Source organism: Cucurbita moschata, unplaced genomic scaffold, assembly GCF_002738365.1.
Source record: "Cucurbita moschata cultivar Rifu unplaced genomic scaffold, Cmos_1.0 Cmo_Scf00043, whole genome shotgun sequence".
NCBI classification, from domain to species: Eukaryota; Viridiplantae; Streptophyta; class Magnoliopsida; order Cucurbitales; family Cucurbitaceae; genus Cucurbita; species Cucurbita moschata.
The window spans coordinates 1189539-1206075 of NW_019268559.1; the positions used below are offsets into that span (position 1 = coordinate 1189539).

General features: G+C 36.1%; 3 protein-coding genes and 3 non-coding genes across 6 annotated transcripts; 2 read left to right on the forward strand and 4 right to left on the reverse strand.

Moving 5' to 3' along the window:
• Positions 1-558: 558 nt before the first annotated feature.
• Positions 559-631, reverse strand: TRNAV-UAC. The gene has a single exon. It is a non-coding gene; the product is annotated as a tRNA-Val (tRNA).
• A 166-nt stretch (positions 632-797) lies between these two features.
• On the forward strand, positions 798-959 carry LOC111433947. The gene has a single exon (XR_002708885.1). It is a non-coding gene; the product is annotated as a U1 spliceosomal RNA (small nuclear RNA).
• Positions 960-1519: 560 nt separating this feature from the next.
• Positions 1520-1592, reverse strand: TRNAV-UAC. Its single transcript has one exon. It is a non-coding gene; the product is annotated as a tRNA-Val (tRNA).
• Positions 1593-2140: 548 nt separating this feature from the next.
• Positions 2141-3236, forward strand: LOC111433815 (heat stress transcription factor B-2a-like). Its single transcript, XM_023071038.1, has 2 exons — positions 2141-2527; positions 2844-3236. Exons 1-2 carry the CDS (start codon positions 2261-2263, stop codon positions 3150-3152), a joined length of 576 nt encoding a protein of 191 aa, XP_022926806.1. The 5' UTR covers positions 2141-2260; the 3' UTR covers positions 3153-3236.
• Positions 3237-3988: 752 nt separating this feature from the next.
• On the reverse strand, positions 3989-8038 carry LOC111433780 (monothiol glutaredoxin-S17-like). Its single transcript, XM_023070985.1, has 3 exons — positions 7762-8038; positions 7581-7655; positions 3989-5620 (listed from the first exon to the last, which is right to left on the reverse strand). Exons 1-3 carry the CDS (start codon positions 7930-7932, stop codon positions 4397-4399), a joined length of 1470 nt encoding a protein of 489 aa, XP_022926753.1. The 5' UTR covers positions 7933-8038; the 3' UTR covers positions 3989-4396.
• A 521-nt stretch (positions 8039-8559) lies between these two features.
• Positions 8560-15506, reverse strand: LOC111433779 (putative nuclear RNA export factor SDE5). Its single transcript, XM_023070984.1, has 12 exons — positions 15318-15506; positions 13650-14206; positions 12795-12820; positions 12217-12294; positions 11179-11252; positions 10694-10947; positions 10235-10317; positions 10090-10146; positions 9696-9763; positions 9508-9617; positions 9331-9401; positions 8560-9050 (listed from the first exon to the last, which is right to left on the reverse strand). The coding sequence occupies exons 2-12, from the start codon at positions 14203-14205 to the stop codon at positions 8928-8930; spliced, it is 1500 nt and encodes a 499-aa protein (XP_022926752.1). The 5' UTR covers position 14206; positions 15318-15506; the 3' UTR covers positions 8560-8927.
• Between the last annotated feature and the right edge of the window lie 1031 nt (positions 15507-16537).

Sequence of the window (16537 nt, forward strand, 5' to 3'; positions counted from 1 at the left end):
GAACTCAGTTTTTAGTAGTGATGGAAAGATTAAATATGATGGTGCCTAGGAACTCTGTTTGTTTATGCACGATGTTAACACAGAAGAGTCATCTTCCATTAGTTGAGGTCATTCATGGAAATTTTTCCAAAAAAGATGACTCATTTGATTCAAAGCTTCCATTTCCATTAGTTGCTTGGAATTATACGAAGAAAACGCAGTCATAAGATTGCATGATTCCCGAGAGAGCCTTCTATCATGTCAAACCTCTAGCCACAACCTATTTCAGTACAAAATCATGTCCCACAGGCCACAGCCATAGCAATGGTTAAAAATCTTCAAAATCTCTGAATTTTGAGTAAACTATGGTAGTTAAAGGGGCCTTTTGAGCTTTTGTGATGGCCCATATTGCAGTTAATGGGACCTTTTGGGCTTTTGTGATGGCCCAAGTTGTGGATGGAGCCCAATGTAGCCTAGCAGCCCGCTTCATTTAATCCCAATCTCAAGGCATTTTCCACGTAGAACACTAGGGATAGAAAAATTTCCTAAAAATGAAAAGAAAAGGAAAAAGATGATTAATGTTGCTGCCCAGAATCGAACTGGGGACCTTTAGTGTGTAAGACTAACGTGATAACCACTACACCACAGCAACCTGATGCCCAGAAGTGTCGAACGAAAAGATAATGATCATACATTAGTACCAAATACTAAACAAATTTGGCTTTATCAAGCACTTTGAGTTTGTCCCACATCGACACATCTGAAATGAAGAGAAGTACCACTAGCTATAAAAGAAAATCAACGGGCATTATTGAAACATACTTACCTGGACGGGGCTTTTGGGTGATCATCGAGGCCCATAGCCTAGGTTGGTGACCTCCATTGCACTCAGGAGGGGTGCCCGCCTAAGGTCTGTCCAAAGTGGCAGAGCCTACGTCATAATTTGTGGTAGTGGGGGCCTGCGTTCGCGCGGCCCCTACCAATGACAGTGCAAATATTGAATAATTTTATTAGAAGGTTTTCTTTTTGTATTTTTATTCGATTACAATCCCTCATCGTTGTTACCCCACCAGAATAATCGCTTCTTTGCTCTACTACTCAACTGGGCCTTTCATGCCTCTCATAGCCAACCCCCCACAGTCTTAACGCAATTGTATCATCATCATTCATTTCACAGTAAATGTAAGGATGGCTTTCTTTGGAATTCCATCATCCAATACTGCCTACTCTTTTTCCAGTGGTGATAACGTGCCAGCCATTCGATCTCTACCTCCAGATGCGAGCCTCGAGTAGTAGCTTGCCCAACCAATTTACAGTTCCCATGGTGGTTTTCACTTGGGCGGAACTGACTGATGATGCTAACCATGGCGCATATGAACGTTGTTCATGCCGTTGGTTCTTCTTTGGCAGAAATTGCATATCTGCTTGCTGTTCAATGAAACTACTGTTGAAAGACGTGGTTCATTGGATTGTCCTTATAGTTGGGTATGCCCAGATAGGGTTGGGCTTTGGAAAATAAAAACAAAAAAAACAAAAAAAATGTTGCTGCCCAGGATCGAACTGGGGACCTTTAGTGTGTAAGACTAACGTGATAACCACTACACCACAGCAACTTCTTGATGTTTCTCTCATTAATTGTAATTACAAAATAGTCACATGGGGGTGCAGACATACAAAGGCAGAAGAGAGAAGAAAAAAAGTGGGTCAGAGTTCGCGGCCCTTCTTTTGAAATTACTCGTCAATTTTCAACATTTCATCATGGAAGACAATTGAATGATTCTTTTCCCTTAATTTCATTCTCTCTAACTATGTAATATTATATGTTCTCTCACTGCACTCTTATTTATAGATGCAGAAAATTAAGAAAATTTTCTATATAACTTATTATAAAAATATGATTTTGTGGTAAGTAGGAACATGTTCATGTGGAGGAAATTGTTAAAATATAAAAGCGATCAATTTGAATAGTCGAGTTCACATTTGGAGTGTTTTCAATCCAATTGATTCTATATTATTCTAGATCATGTTTTTCTCATAATGATTACTAGAAGAAGAATGGCTTTCATTTTCCAACTATTTTGTTAACGTAATAGACTTCAATGGGTCCAAACAGCCTTGAAGAAAAAGCAGAATTTGGAAAAGGGAAATAAAGGATAAAGAAAACCGCTACCCTTTATAGAACGTAACCTGGTAGCTTCCTACCAAATGGCTGCAGGTGGTGGAGGGCTTATAAGTTGAGAAGCTGATCAACTTTGAACAGATTTTGGGTGTGAATTTGATTATGCAGTCTTCAAAAACCAGAAACCCTGCTCCTTTTCTGTCAAAGACTTATGATCTGTTAGAAGAGGCTGGAAGCTTCCATTTTAAGGCAGCAGATCAGGAGGAAGAAGAAGAAGAAGAAGAAGAAGAAGAAAATAGGATTGTGTCCTGGAATGCAGAGGGAAATGGGTTCATAGTTTGGTCTCCTGCGGAATTCTCTGAGGTTTTGTTGCCCAAGTACTTCAAGCACAATAATTTCTCTAGCTTCATTCGCCAGCTTAATACTTACGTATGTATTCTCTCATTCTCTATCTTTTTGAAAATGCCCCCACCACTTTTTATTCTCTGAAACATCTTGAAGAAGAATTATTCATTATAAAGAGGATCCAATTGACCACTTTCCTGATTCGAATGCTTAAATTCTGCCATAGAAATTGGATCTAATAGGTAATATGTTATCTATTTTATGTGTTCCTTATGCTCCCTCTCACATAGGTTTGGCCATGAGTACCCATGGATATTAATGGAGAAGGAAATGAGATTGTGGATAGGTTATGATATATTTGAGTCGAGTTTCAATCTAATTATTGTAATAATGGGAACAGGGGTTCAAGAAGACGTCGCAAAAGAGGTGGGAATTCAAGCACGAGAAGTTTCAGAGGGGCAACAAGCAGATGCTGGGGGAGATTGTACGTAAGAAATGTGAGCCTAGTGTGTTTCCAGCCTTTCTAAGATCTTCTCATGAAGGAGCTGAAACAATGGCGGTTGGTCAGAGGAATGGCGACCATCTGCAACTAATGGAAGAGAACAAGAATCTAAGAAGACGGAAGCTGGAATTGCAAGCTCGAATAGCCCGATTCAAAGCACTTCATATTAGATTACTGGACTGTCTAGATCAGTGCATTAAGAAGTAGCCTACAGAGTTTTGCTAATTAGAAAAAGGGGTTGGTTGTGAAAATTTGAGAAAGAAAGTAATACTTCTGGATTATGCATTTGCTCCAAATTGAGTTTCCATTGTCCACTCTAATTAGTTCTAGAGAAGTTGCTATCTGTAAGAGTTGATATGAACAATTAACAATTAACAAAACATTTTATACTAGTTTATAAACTAATGCTAATTTATCCAAATAACAGACTGAAATACGCAAGTTCAAAGAATTGAAGTAAAGAAATACTTTGAGATTATAAACAAAACAGGGGAGTAGGAAAGCATCTCGTTAGCCCAAGCTTTGGTTTATGGGATAATGGAAATTGGAATAGATCACACGTGATTAATTTTGAAGATACCAGAAGCTGCCAGAGGATTTCCTAGAGAATTTGGTTTGCAATTGGCCTACTGATCTTGAAAGTCCGAAATGCAATATAAAAGCATCTAACTTTTCTATAAAGTAAGAAATTTTGACTTTGAAAATGGAAAAAGAGGAACGGCGAGCGCCATCTCTTTCTCCATAACACCTACCCCCTTGAATTTCTTGTGTTGAGAGAAAGATCAAAGAGTCATTGGGGACCGACCGACCATTCTTTTGGTCACCTTCGCTTCAGATTTGGCAGATCCGCGACCTTAAAAGAAGAATTAACAGCTATTTCAAATGCATGTAATCATCCACTTTCGGAAGAAATCGAAAAATTTCTCGAAAATCCTACAAGATCCATATAATCACTACTCAATAGAGTTGAGTAGTACAAACAGAGGTTTCAAGTCATCCGATATACACACAGATGGACAGAACTATGAAAATGAACTCTGTGCTCACTATGAAGGGTGGACATAAACCTGATCCCACAATGTTTAATACTATGAGAGTTGAGATGTTTCAGGATTGAGGACAGGTACTCCCAAGCCGAAACAGGGAAATATACGTCCCAACATTTAGCATAAATGTACGCTTTCTTGTCAATGAAACCTTACTAAAGAAACTAGAAAAAGGAAAATAGTTGCCAGTAACAGGTAACAACACAGCATATAACTTAAACTCATCGGTCGCTAGGGTAATCCCTTGCTTTTACATGCAGTATGAAGGACCAACATTGAAGGGGACAGAGGTCAATCAAAACTATAAAAAGCGAACTTCAGAAGATGTATAATGTCACTACGTTGATGTAGTCGAGATAATTGAATGGATGTGGACACACCCAAAGCAGCTCATGTTGATTGATACTATTCGGATAAAGTAGATTTCAGTTCTCCACTACTTCGTAGCTCCAGTACAATATCACAGCCTCCAATAAGCTCGCCCTTGTAATAAAGCTGCGGAAAGGTCGGCCAGTTGGAGTAAACTTTTAACCCCTGCCTTACTTCGTCGTCAGTTAAGATATCAAATGACCCAAAACCAATCCCCTCTTCATTAAGGGCATTAACAACTTTGGAGCTGAAACCACATCTTGGAGCATCTGGTGTACCCTTCATAAAGAGCATAACTGGGCAAGAAGTGGTCAATTTTTTCAGACGATCTTCACTAGTGTCTTTCTTGACGATTCCCTTACTTTCTAAGACTTTCCGGAGTTCTCCACTTCTATGCATCTGCAAGACAATATCTGATCCACCAATCAGTTCACCTTTGATATACAGTTGGGGGTAACTGGACCAGTTTGAATAATCTTTGAGCCCCTGGCGGACTTCGTCATCAGAAAGGATATCAAAACTCTCAAAGTTCACATTTTCTTCACGAAGGATTTCTACCACCTTGTGACTGAAACCACATTTTGGTTCATCAGGTTTTCCTTTCATAAAAAGCATAACAGGACTCAAATTAACTAGCATTTTAAGACGAGAGGCTAAAGCTGCACTCAAGCCAGAGTTTTCTGAGATAACACCTGCAGTCCTGTCGGGTTCAGCAAGCTTTACCTCATGGGAAGTTCCAATGCCATGGTCTCTGAAGACCTCCTTTAACTCACCACTCTCATGCATTGCAATGGCTATGTCAGACCCACCTAGTAGCTCCCCTTTGCAATAGAGCTGCGGAAATGTTGGCCAGTTAGAAAACTTCTTCAATCCCTCACGAATCTCATTGTCTGATAAGATATCAAAACTTCCAAAATTCACATTTTCTTCCTTCAGAATGTCAACAACTTTTCTACTAAACCCACAATTTGGTTCTTCAGGACTTCCTTTCATGAATAACATGATTGGATTAGAGTCAATAAGCTGCTGAATTTTCTTCTGCGAAGCACTGCTCAGTCCAGGTTGCACCTTGCTTTCAGTAACAGAGCCATTGTCCCTTGCCAACTCTCTCACTGTTTCAAGAATAGCAGCTCCTGCAGCCATCCCACTGCTAGCTGGGGCTGCAGGTTCTCCAGCATTAATTGAACCAGAAGCTTTTGCAACTTTATGAGCCAAGCTAGTTGGATCTGCCCCTTCCAAGGTATCAACAGTCTTGCCATCCTGAAACATGAAGTTAACTATAATAAAAATAGCTTTTTTTTTTTTTTTTTTCATTGATGATTGAAATTTACAAAAGGGATGTATAATCCACGGTGTTTACAAAAGACTTTTTCAATTTGCAATGGGGAGGTATAACTATAGGAAGTAAAAATTTTAGACAGTTTACACCAAGATATAGCTTGGTAAACAACATTGTCGAAAAGCTTTGTGTAGGTCTGTCTTTTCTGCCAATATTCTCTGATTTCTTTCTTTCCACATATTCCAAAATAAAACCATAATGAGGTTTTTCCATAATAAGGCTTTTGTACTCTTGAAAGGGTGGTACCTTAAGGTCATATCCAAAAATTCCTTTACCTCCCCAGGAAATGTGAGATGTCATCCAAATATATTAAGAATTGTTGTCCAGAAATTCTGAGCGTATGTGCATTGCATAAACAAGTGGCTCAGTGATTCATTTTCTTTCTTGCATAATGGAACACCAATTTGGAGAAAGAGTGATACAAGACATTCTTTTTTGAAGATTTTCACTTGTGCTAATGGCTTGATGCACTATTTCCCAAAGGAAGAACTTCACCCTTTTAGGTTGATGTCATTTCCATACTGTCTATGCTAGCGTGGGATTTATTGCTTCCACTTTTTCCCTTTTGTCCATCATCAAGGATTTTGTACAAAAGACCCCGTCAGTGCTGGGGAGCCAAGTCAATGAGTCTGCTTTGTTTGACAATACCACAGGGGCAAGGTCAAGGCTTAATTCGGCTCACTCCGTTGACTCATTATCCTTTAAATTCCTACCAAGCTTCACGTCCCAAAATTTGTTGACAACATTCCACATTTCTTTAATCGTAACTTTTTTGCTATGAGAGAGCTTGTACAAAAGTGAATACTTCAAGGCTAGTGTGGTGTTTTCAATCCATGGGTCGGTCCAAAATGATGTGTTTCCCCCATCACCCCAACTTATGGCAAGTTCCGTTGGTGATGAGGTTTTGATGTTTCTTTATGTACTTCCAAGGCCCTTTGTAGAAGATGGAGGGGGTGATTTTTGTTTGAAGTAGGAGTATATTTAGCCTTTATAAGATTTTTCCATAAGGCCTTTTCTTTTTGTTTGATGTGGATGTGGCTATATAAGCTATGTGCATCTACCAAGAAGACAAAGTTTTTTGCTTGATTTGGATGAGATGCATCCTTTAAACCCACAAATACAAGCGTATCTAACTAGTTTGGCATTTAATATAATAATGACCTTCACCTGCAACAATGCACTCAAAGATGCTGCAAAGAAAAGATGTGGAAAAGGAAAATGAAAAGTGAAGAGAACACTAAAATGGAGTTCTAAAAGCACAAATAGTTACTGTGCAAGAATTACCGATCAAGAATTCGAAATTCCACTACAACCACATTATCCTCAGCGTTCTTTTATTTTGCTGTCCGTTGATATATATTTCTAATCCAACATGATTAAGTCAATTTACTTGTAATTTCGTAAGAAAATATATTATACTTTTCCAATAAATTTAAGGATAATTCTAGCTTTAAAAGAAATAATCATAACCAGCCAGAAAAATTGCAATGTCAAGTTTAAAGATCAGACAACCAAAACGTAACAATACTGCCATACCGCCAGTAAATACAATTGGACAGACTGCAGGTTGGAAACTACTCGTGTACTATTCAACCCCGTAATACAATTTCATTATCAACGTAAAGAACAAGGAAAATTGCGATGTCAAGTTCAAAGATCAGACAGCCAAAACGTCGAACTTTTGCCATTTCTCTAGAGAATACAATTGGTTCGACTATCCGTAGGAAACTATACTCGTCAAGTCAAAAACGTAATAGGATTCCATGATCTACAGAGCCAACTTGGAAATTATAAATAATTCAAATAGTATTGGCACAACCATTACTCAAATGAACGCAAAAGAAGCACAAAGAAAAATAAAAACAGGTTACTCTAACTGACCTTGATAAAGACAAAGAAAGGAACGGCAGCAACCGAGTACGCTTCCGATATTTCGGGTTGCTCTTCAGCTTCAACCTATAATCTCCATGAACAACTAAGAAGATAAACAATCGAAGTAATAAAAAATCACAGGCAGATAAAGATCACCGAAAACAAGTATTCAAGAGATATAGAGACCCACCCTTAAGAAACGAGCGTGAGGAAAATCGGTAGAAAGGTGTGAAAAGACCTGGTCCATGTGCTTAGAAGCTTCACACCATGAAGCCCAGAAATGGAGGATAACCAGTGCATCACTCCGAAGCAGGCCGTCAAGCTCCGCTTTAGATTGTACGTCCTTCACAGAACCACTCATTGTTCTTCCGGACCCGCTGCACACAGAGAGAGGATTGATCAAAACTAGAATTTGATTCAATCGCGAAAAAGCCCTAGAACACTATGTTGAAATTTCTCTTTTATTCTTTTACTTTTTCGTTTTAATAACTTTACTCTCTCTCTTTTTCGTTTTAATTTTTTTCTTATAGATTAGGTCTAATTAGTCTGAATCTAAGGTTTAAATTTTATGTCTAATCATTATAGTTCCCCTAATATGTTTTGAAATTAAAATTAAAAATTTAATGATTAAATTATAAAATAGTTAATTGTTCTTTTTAATGTTCCAAAACAATACGACTAAATTTGTAATTTTATTATTTAAAATTTTTATAATTGTGTTTAATTTACTAGTAAACAAGTGGTTATTGAAATTAAATAGATAAATTCATTAATAGGAATATTTCTTTAAGGATAATTATTTGAGATAAATTTTCATAAATTTATTAAAATTAAAATCTAAATCTCAGTTCGAGCACCGTTCAACAGGTAAACCATCAATTATCATTTCTTAAAAGTTAATGGTTCGATCTCTACCGAAAATTGTTCAGAACAAAAGAAACCTAGCAATCAAGGGGATCAAATCAAATCATCATATGAGAGTCATTTTGAAGTAAAAATATGACATGCACTAAGTTTGGAGATGGTGCGTGTAAAGTATTACTATAGCTTCATAACTAGAAACCTACAAGCCATTTCAGGATATATGACTTGGCTTTACAGTTTACACAAACTAGTTATACCTTAAGCGAGTTCCAAGAATCACAAAAGCTTTGATTTTCTTCAAGGTTTCTCTCCCCAATGATGTGGCCTCAAATCTCAAGCTCCATACACACCAAAACATACACTCAGGAATGTGAATCTAAGATTAAAAAAACACAGATACAAGGGTGTTTTGCCCGGATGCAATTTAAGTTCTATCTTCAATGGATTTCCTGTTTTGAGTTCTATCCATTTTCCTTTGTTGCCCATTTGTTCTCAATGCATTCTTTTCACGAAACTTAGTCCTGTTCGATCAATAATATCCAACCGAATTACAATGGAGCTCCCATTTTCTTCCTCAGTCCACTGAATTGACTCTTTCTCCAATAGCTTCATAACCTTTTTCCAAAAAAAAAAAGGACCAAAAAAGAAAAGGAACATCACAATACATACCGAGCTTAGATGAAACTTCGTAATCTAACCAGATTTCAAAAGTATGGATCAAACTACAGTTTGATCTTGATCGATGATATATAATTTAGCTAGTTGAACTATAGATTCTTATAGAGTAGCTAGTTGAACTATAGATTCTTATAGAGTAGAGAGCAACTATTGAAGCCCTCTACTTGCAGAGTACAGCACCATTGTACCTAATTGAATAAAACTTTTAAGTTCTTACCAAACGTCTGCATGACCGTTTTGAGGTATCTTTATCATCTGCCCCAAAAATTACTTTAAGATGTTTGATTGCTGATCAGTAAACAAAAAGTTGTATGAATATATGATATGAACAACTAGAAAGGTAATTATGGGCTGGAAATTAAAAAAGAAAAGAAAAAAGAACAGAGGAACTCACATGGAATCCCAGAGAGTGAAGAAATTTGAGACTTCAAAACTCTCACTGCCTCCTTGCCACCAATGTCATGCAAATCAAGCAACATTTCATCGTCTTCAGTATCTGCATTTCTGCTTACAGGAAAAGTGAGCCAGAAATTTAATTACAACAGTTGAAAAGGCATACTTGAGAAGACCATAACCACCAACCTGGGTTCAAAAAGCAACTGACTTGATTGTTCATCTGCTTCTTGAGCCTTTTTATGAAAAAAGTGCCCCTACTCATGCATATATATCATAGGAACATGAGTTTGATATTGTTAACATCCAAATGTGATTTAGTTTTGATGCTATGTTATAACTGCCAACATCATCATGTTGAATGTCAATAACACCTGAAAATAAGATTCCTTGGAGAAATGGGCTTTTCTTTTGTAATATGCAGTTTTTTACAGCTACAAATGGGAAAGCTTTCTATAATCCTTTGGCCTAGGGGCGTTTGTGGGGTAATTTCTTTCTCCCTTTCCTTTTTGCAATCTCAGTTACTTATTTTAAAAAATAAAAGAAAAGGAGAAATACAAGATAATAAACACTACCCCATTACCCCATCTATGAGTTTGGCTGCTCGAACAGAATCCCCTTTAGCAAATGCATCTATGCCCTACAAACAAATTTCTCATCTTAGAAATGATCCGAATGACACTGGAATTAAGTTTTTGAAGTCAAAACAAGGCACAAGAACCACCTACCGCTGCATAATATTCCTTCATTGTGCCCCGGTACTCCCTGACAGCTTTACGAAGAAGTTGGTAGTTACTTTCCTCAGCCTCATCTGCAATTGGAAGTGCACTGTCGGATCAAAAATAATGGCCAAAATGACAAATAAAAACATATAGAAATGATCTCAAACCAGTATCAGTAACATTCATAGAATAATTTTTTAACAGGACTATTCAGTACTTCTTGAACTGTGCAGTTAGAGCACTTGTGCCGGTTATAAACTTTAGTAATTTACTTATACAATCAATGATACCGTTGAAAAGAGACTTTAACCATTTGAACATTTGAATTATAAGATAATGGAATGTTACAAGTACAGAAGGTAAACGATTAACATTGCTAATCCAATTTCATCGAAATTCACAGCCAATTCTTGACTCTTCTATGACCCCATAAGTAAATGTTAACTATGACGACTCTGTAGTTACCATCCAGACTAGGCTTCTCCTCGTACTCCACACACTTCTCGGACTCTGCCTCCATGTCTTTGAATGGTTCACTCAGCAACCAATCACGTGCTCTAGACTGCTTCATTCTTGGTACTGTTCTTCTTGGTAACTCCTCTTCTGGTTCCTCAGAAGCATTAAATAAAGCAGTCAAAACCTCCTTTTGAAGGTCAATTCTGGCCTTCTCCCGGTTAGTTAACTCCATGTCTTTTTTGCTTGATGCTATATTTCCATTCCTGGATGACCAGAAATGAACATTAATTTAGAGCTCATGAACAAATAACAAGTTAACTTTGTACATTAAGAGGTATTATCCAGACTACCAGAATATCAAGGAAAATCCTGAACATAATATTTGTTCTAAAAAAATATGAAAAACAATAGTCATCTCTCTACTCTTAACACTGACGCAAAGCTACCAAATTGAAATTGGGATAATGAGGGAACAGACTAAGAAAGATATTTACCCTCCAAGATAATGGTTTTCTGGCTTATTTCTCTGACGTGAAATTAAATCTGATCTTGAACACGAAGCTACAGTCTGCAAAAGGATAGCAATCGGGTACTAAAGAAAGAAAACACATTCAAAAGTACAGCAACAACTTTATTTCCCGTGAATTTATGAAAAAGAATCTAAAAATCAGTCCTACCCATCAAAACCTTTCCATTTACGAAAGGTAAAAATATAACTCGCAACAATGGCTATAGTATTACATAGAATTTTTTAAAAAAATGTACAAATTTTTTTAAAAAGAAAATAATAAAAAAAAAGTTTAAAACAGTCTACGAAATTAAAGACGATGTTTTCTGAATGATGCATTCAAAGACAACAAGTTTCTTGTCTGTTGAATTGGAGGTGAGGGGTGTCACAATTCATGGAGCGATTGGCGTCCGAGAAAGTCATCGAGAACGATAACTATGAAGAGATTAGGTTGTGACCCTTAAGTAGCGTCCATCCGGTCATGTGAGGACCAAGACAGACGAGTGTCGTGACGCGACCAAGGAGGATGGTGCATCATTCAACACACCATATAATGTGTGCATTGAAGCCAAGGTGAGGCATAAGCGAGACAGAGGTAACAATGTCAACACACAAGGGACAAATATAGGCTTGATAAATGGTCAGATAAGGCCCTAGACCTTAACCTCGAAAGTCGAGGTTCCAAAAGGAGTTTGGGCATGCAGGAGGTAAGTCTGTCTTAGTAAAGGTGCTAGCCATAGACACAAGGGATCGACCCAAGTTCACTTTGAAAACGATGATTTTGAGAGGAAATGGAATCGTTGGAGGCTTTAACACGATTCAAGAGTATTCAAAACTGAAGGAAATTAACACATCATAGATTTATCTATCTGATAAAACCATTCAAATAACGATATAACTTATAAATTATTTTAGAAAATTCCACCATAATTCTAACCAGCAACAAAACTACAAAGATTTCACGAGTATAACGACTATTCACAATATTTGCTATGTGAAAACCAAGTACTCAAGTCATACTAACCATGTCAGTGGAATTTTTTCCAGAACCAAGTCTTTCATCCACCGGTGTTATTGACCGATTAAGCAAAATCTCCATGCTCTGAAAGCTCAAAAAGATATCCTTGAGAAGTCTTACTTGTAATCATAAGTTGGCAAACGTCTTAATGGTAAAATCTCTTGCTACAATACAATCAAGAAGCAAAATGCAAAATGCAAAACGCATGTCTTCTCATGATGATCTTAGAGAGCAGATATTTTCTGGAAGATGCAAGATGATTGAATCATCACGTAGAACTTGAAAAATGATTTCATTTTTATGAGAAACATAGAAATTAAGTAACTTTCACAATGATTTTATCATCACACAAAACTAAATGCAACGGTTCAGTAGGCAAGTCTCTTCGAAACATGGAGGTATGTGGCAGCATGTGCTTATATTTTTAAATAAGACATTATCTCAGATGTCATTATAGATTACGATGAAGATGTGCAAATTATGTACTTCAATCTTTCTAAAGAGAAGATAGACTCCGTGCAGAACTGCAATTCTTGAAAACCATCAGAGACAGGAAAAGTCATTAAAACTGGCATTTTGCGTACCTTTTTCATATCATATCCACAACTACCTGCAGTAAGAATAAAAGTCCTATTAACTGGTTAGAGTTCGCATATCGTAATCAATAGTAAGCATTTCAATAAGAAGCCAATACCCATACTTCAAAGTAATACTAGTCAACTACAAACAACACAATAAATATACGATTCTATTGCAACAGATAGCAATTTTATACTATTATTATTTATTTTAAACTCTCTTCTAAGGCTTATATATACTGAAATAATTTTCTTTTCTCAAATCAAGTTGCCTTCAACAACTTTCCTTCGTTAGGCTGGCTGTGCAAATACTGAAAGCACTGCATGGCTGCCCTTGGTTCATGGATTTTCTACTGAAGATGCTAAATAACGAAGTTCCTAAGTCTTCACAGTGCTTAAAGTTGAGATGACACAAGAAAACAAGTGTGACTTAAAACTACCAAAGTAGAGAGTTCAGAAATATTTCATTGACACCATTTCAATATCCCTTACGGTTCAAAAGGCCAAAAGTTAATTTATACTTGGGACAAATATATGACAAATAAATTATATTAGTCATTGTAAAGTTCTGACCCGCAAACTTCTAACATGATTCTAAAGGCGCCAATTGATTCTAAAAGTCTTCACGCTAAACTTTCATGATCTTTGAGCACATAATACGAGCAAGGTTAACCAATTTTTCACAGGCAATAAAATTTGTTTAGCCTACTAGATCAACAGAACAAACTTCTCAGAAACATAAGCAATCATAACAGGACAGTTTCTTCAAGACAAACAAAAGATATCTAGTTACTTTCCAATGAGTTGATACTTAAAAGGTACAATTGTAGATGACTGGAAAAGATAAAGATAACAGCCTACCAAGAACTTCTCGAATCACTTCCCTTTTCAACTTGAACCCGTCACCAAGCATTTTGAAGAGAAAATCTTCCATATCATGATGCAGGTGGAAGTCACTAGGTATGCCTGTACAGTCTCCTTCACTTGGAGATTCATGCAAAGCCTTTACCCCCACCTTTACCGGTTTGTATACCTTGGTAATATTATTTGCTGATGGCTTGGAACGAGCATACTCTTTACCAATAACGTTAGAAACTGTGCCTGCTGAAAAAGGCTGGACCTTTGACTTTCCTGTTTTCTGGTTCCCTTTGACCTGATTCGACTTCTCAAACACTTTATGCTGACCCAAATTATCTCCATTTCCTAACTCACCGTTGGATGCGGAGCTAGAGGTGCTTCCCTGCATTTGGAACAGGATTTCACCCGCCAAGTCTGCGTTATAGCCTGCCTTCAAATAGGCAGAAGCTATCTCATTAAGTGAAAATGCAGAACCAAAGGCATCAAACAAAGACTTCAGCATGGTGTCCTCCTCCACACATTTTGATCCATTCACTCCACATGTTTCCTTCCCTGTCATTCTTTTCAAAACATAGAAAGTAGAAAGGAAAGATCGAATACATTTCTACATTAGCCAACTTGTCCAAAAATTAGAACTCAAAAAGTCAAATTATTTCCATTAACCAAGGAAATGCGTTTCAATAACATCATAATGATAGCAATGTTTAAAACGAATCATAATAATAATAACGTCATGTCCCAAATAAAGATTAAATGGTAAAGGTTACGGGACATCGTAGATCCATCAATTAAACCAGTGATAAAACTGCCAGAAACGGAGAAAATGGGACGGTAGAAACTATTGGATGATTCAAATTTATAGGAATCGTCATTCTTTGTCGTACATGTAAGATCTTTTTGTTTTCTACGTCATTAGACTCAAAGTCGACCCTGCAATACTCAAAACCAAATGGGTGGCGAATTTGCTATGACTCAAAGAATGGATGTTCATTATATCTATACCAGACAGCATCTTTTCAACACAAGGCCTGCATTCTTAAAAGTCCGAGCATCTCATTATTGAAGATTATTGGGAGAGGAGTCCCACATCTGCTAATTAAGGGGTTGACCATGGGTTTATAAGCAAGGAATATTATCTCCACTGACATAAGACCTTTCGGGGAAACCAAAAGCAAAGCGATGAGAGCTTTTACGCAAAGTGGATAATATAATACTACTGTGGAGGTTAGTTGTTCCTAACACTCCTGAGAAGAAATTACCAGTTCATCTACATATATCCAGAAATTATGGGAATGACAAGACTCGATCTCACTCTTCCACCTCTCTTACATACACTTACTGATGTTATGAAGAAGACCGTGCAAGCTCACGCATAAATCAAAACCAAATAAAGAATCGGAAGAAACTAAAAGAAACGAAAAGGAAAACTACCCAGAACCAACAGAATCAAAATGTCGAAGAAAATACTGATTTCCGGTCAAAATGCAGAAGTTAAAGAAGCCAGAATCAAACATGAACAAAATTCCACCAGGGAAGAACTCAAGCTTCAAACAAAGCCGACATTCCTCGGAAGAAAAATGAAATGAAATCAAAAACAGAAAAAGGATAATTCGACCCACAGCTCTATATGGATAAACATAAACAAAAATAAAATCTTCGAAAGGAACTGACATAGATTAGGAGTTGGATGAAGCAATGTCTCCGGCAAAGGCAATGAGAACTGGAATATTACTGAGTACCGAGTGGCTTGAATAAACATTAAACAAAATGATTGGAACAAAAGGATAATCGAATTGATTTTCGGCGCCTCGATGGGCTCCCTTCGGGGAGAAGTTTTCACTGATTCTTCCACGCGCGGCGCGTCCATATTCATATTCTTTTGGGCATTAAAATAAATTATTTTTTATTTCAATTAATAATGGTTTAAATAAAATTTCAATTTCCTTTCCTAAATGGTCATGATTAAACCGTTTTCTGTTTTCAATGATAGTGACCTTATTTATGCCAAAAATCATTTCAGTAAATTATATGCCATTTTTTTAATAGTAAAAAAATATTGAAATATAATGGTTTTTGTTTCGCATGTTTTTAGAAAAAATAAAATCCAAATTTTTTAAATCATGTTTGAAACTAATATGTTGTAATTATAAAATAAACCATTCATAAAAATAATACAAAATTTTGAAAATCAATTAAAAGACAAATAACAAAATCCTAAGCCTAAATAATAGGAATGTCGGATTTTACTGATCAAATTAAACACCGTAATTGTAGTAAAATTTATTACTAATTTTAACTAAAAAGGTTTTTTTTTTAATTAAGTTTAACAAAAATCCTATTTTAGTTTAATTTATCTCTAAGGTGCTCGTCAAATTTCTAATATGTGTATGTTTATAAATTTCATCAACTGAATTTTTTTAATGTATTTATAAGAAGGTTAAATTGGTAATATTTATTAAAATGTAGAGTCTAGTTTTATGAAATTTCAATTTTAGAGAAACATTTGCTTTTCTCTAGATTTAAAAAAAATATATAAAATTATCTTTTATAGTTTAATATAGGCTAAATTAGAAACAAATATTCTTAAATAATTGGCACAATTATTGTAAAAAACTACTATTATCCCAGAAGTTGCAACCATCGGTAAAATTATTCAAATACAAATACAGATCTTCAAGTTAATTTTTATGATTTAATAAAATTTTATAACTATTCTATTATGATCTAATGGAATCTTGGTGTTGTATGAATTGATTTTAACATTTAATATCATAAAGTAGTAGTTGATTATTTTATAATATTGTGTTCATCGATCATTGATATTAAATAGATGACTAAGGTATAAATGTCGATATCAATATTGTTATTTTAATAAATAAATAAAAAGTATT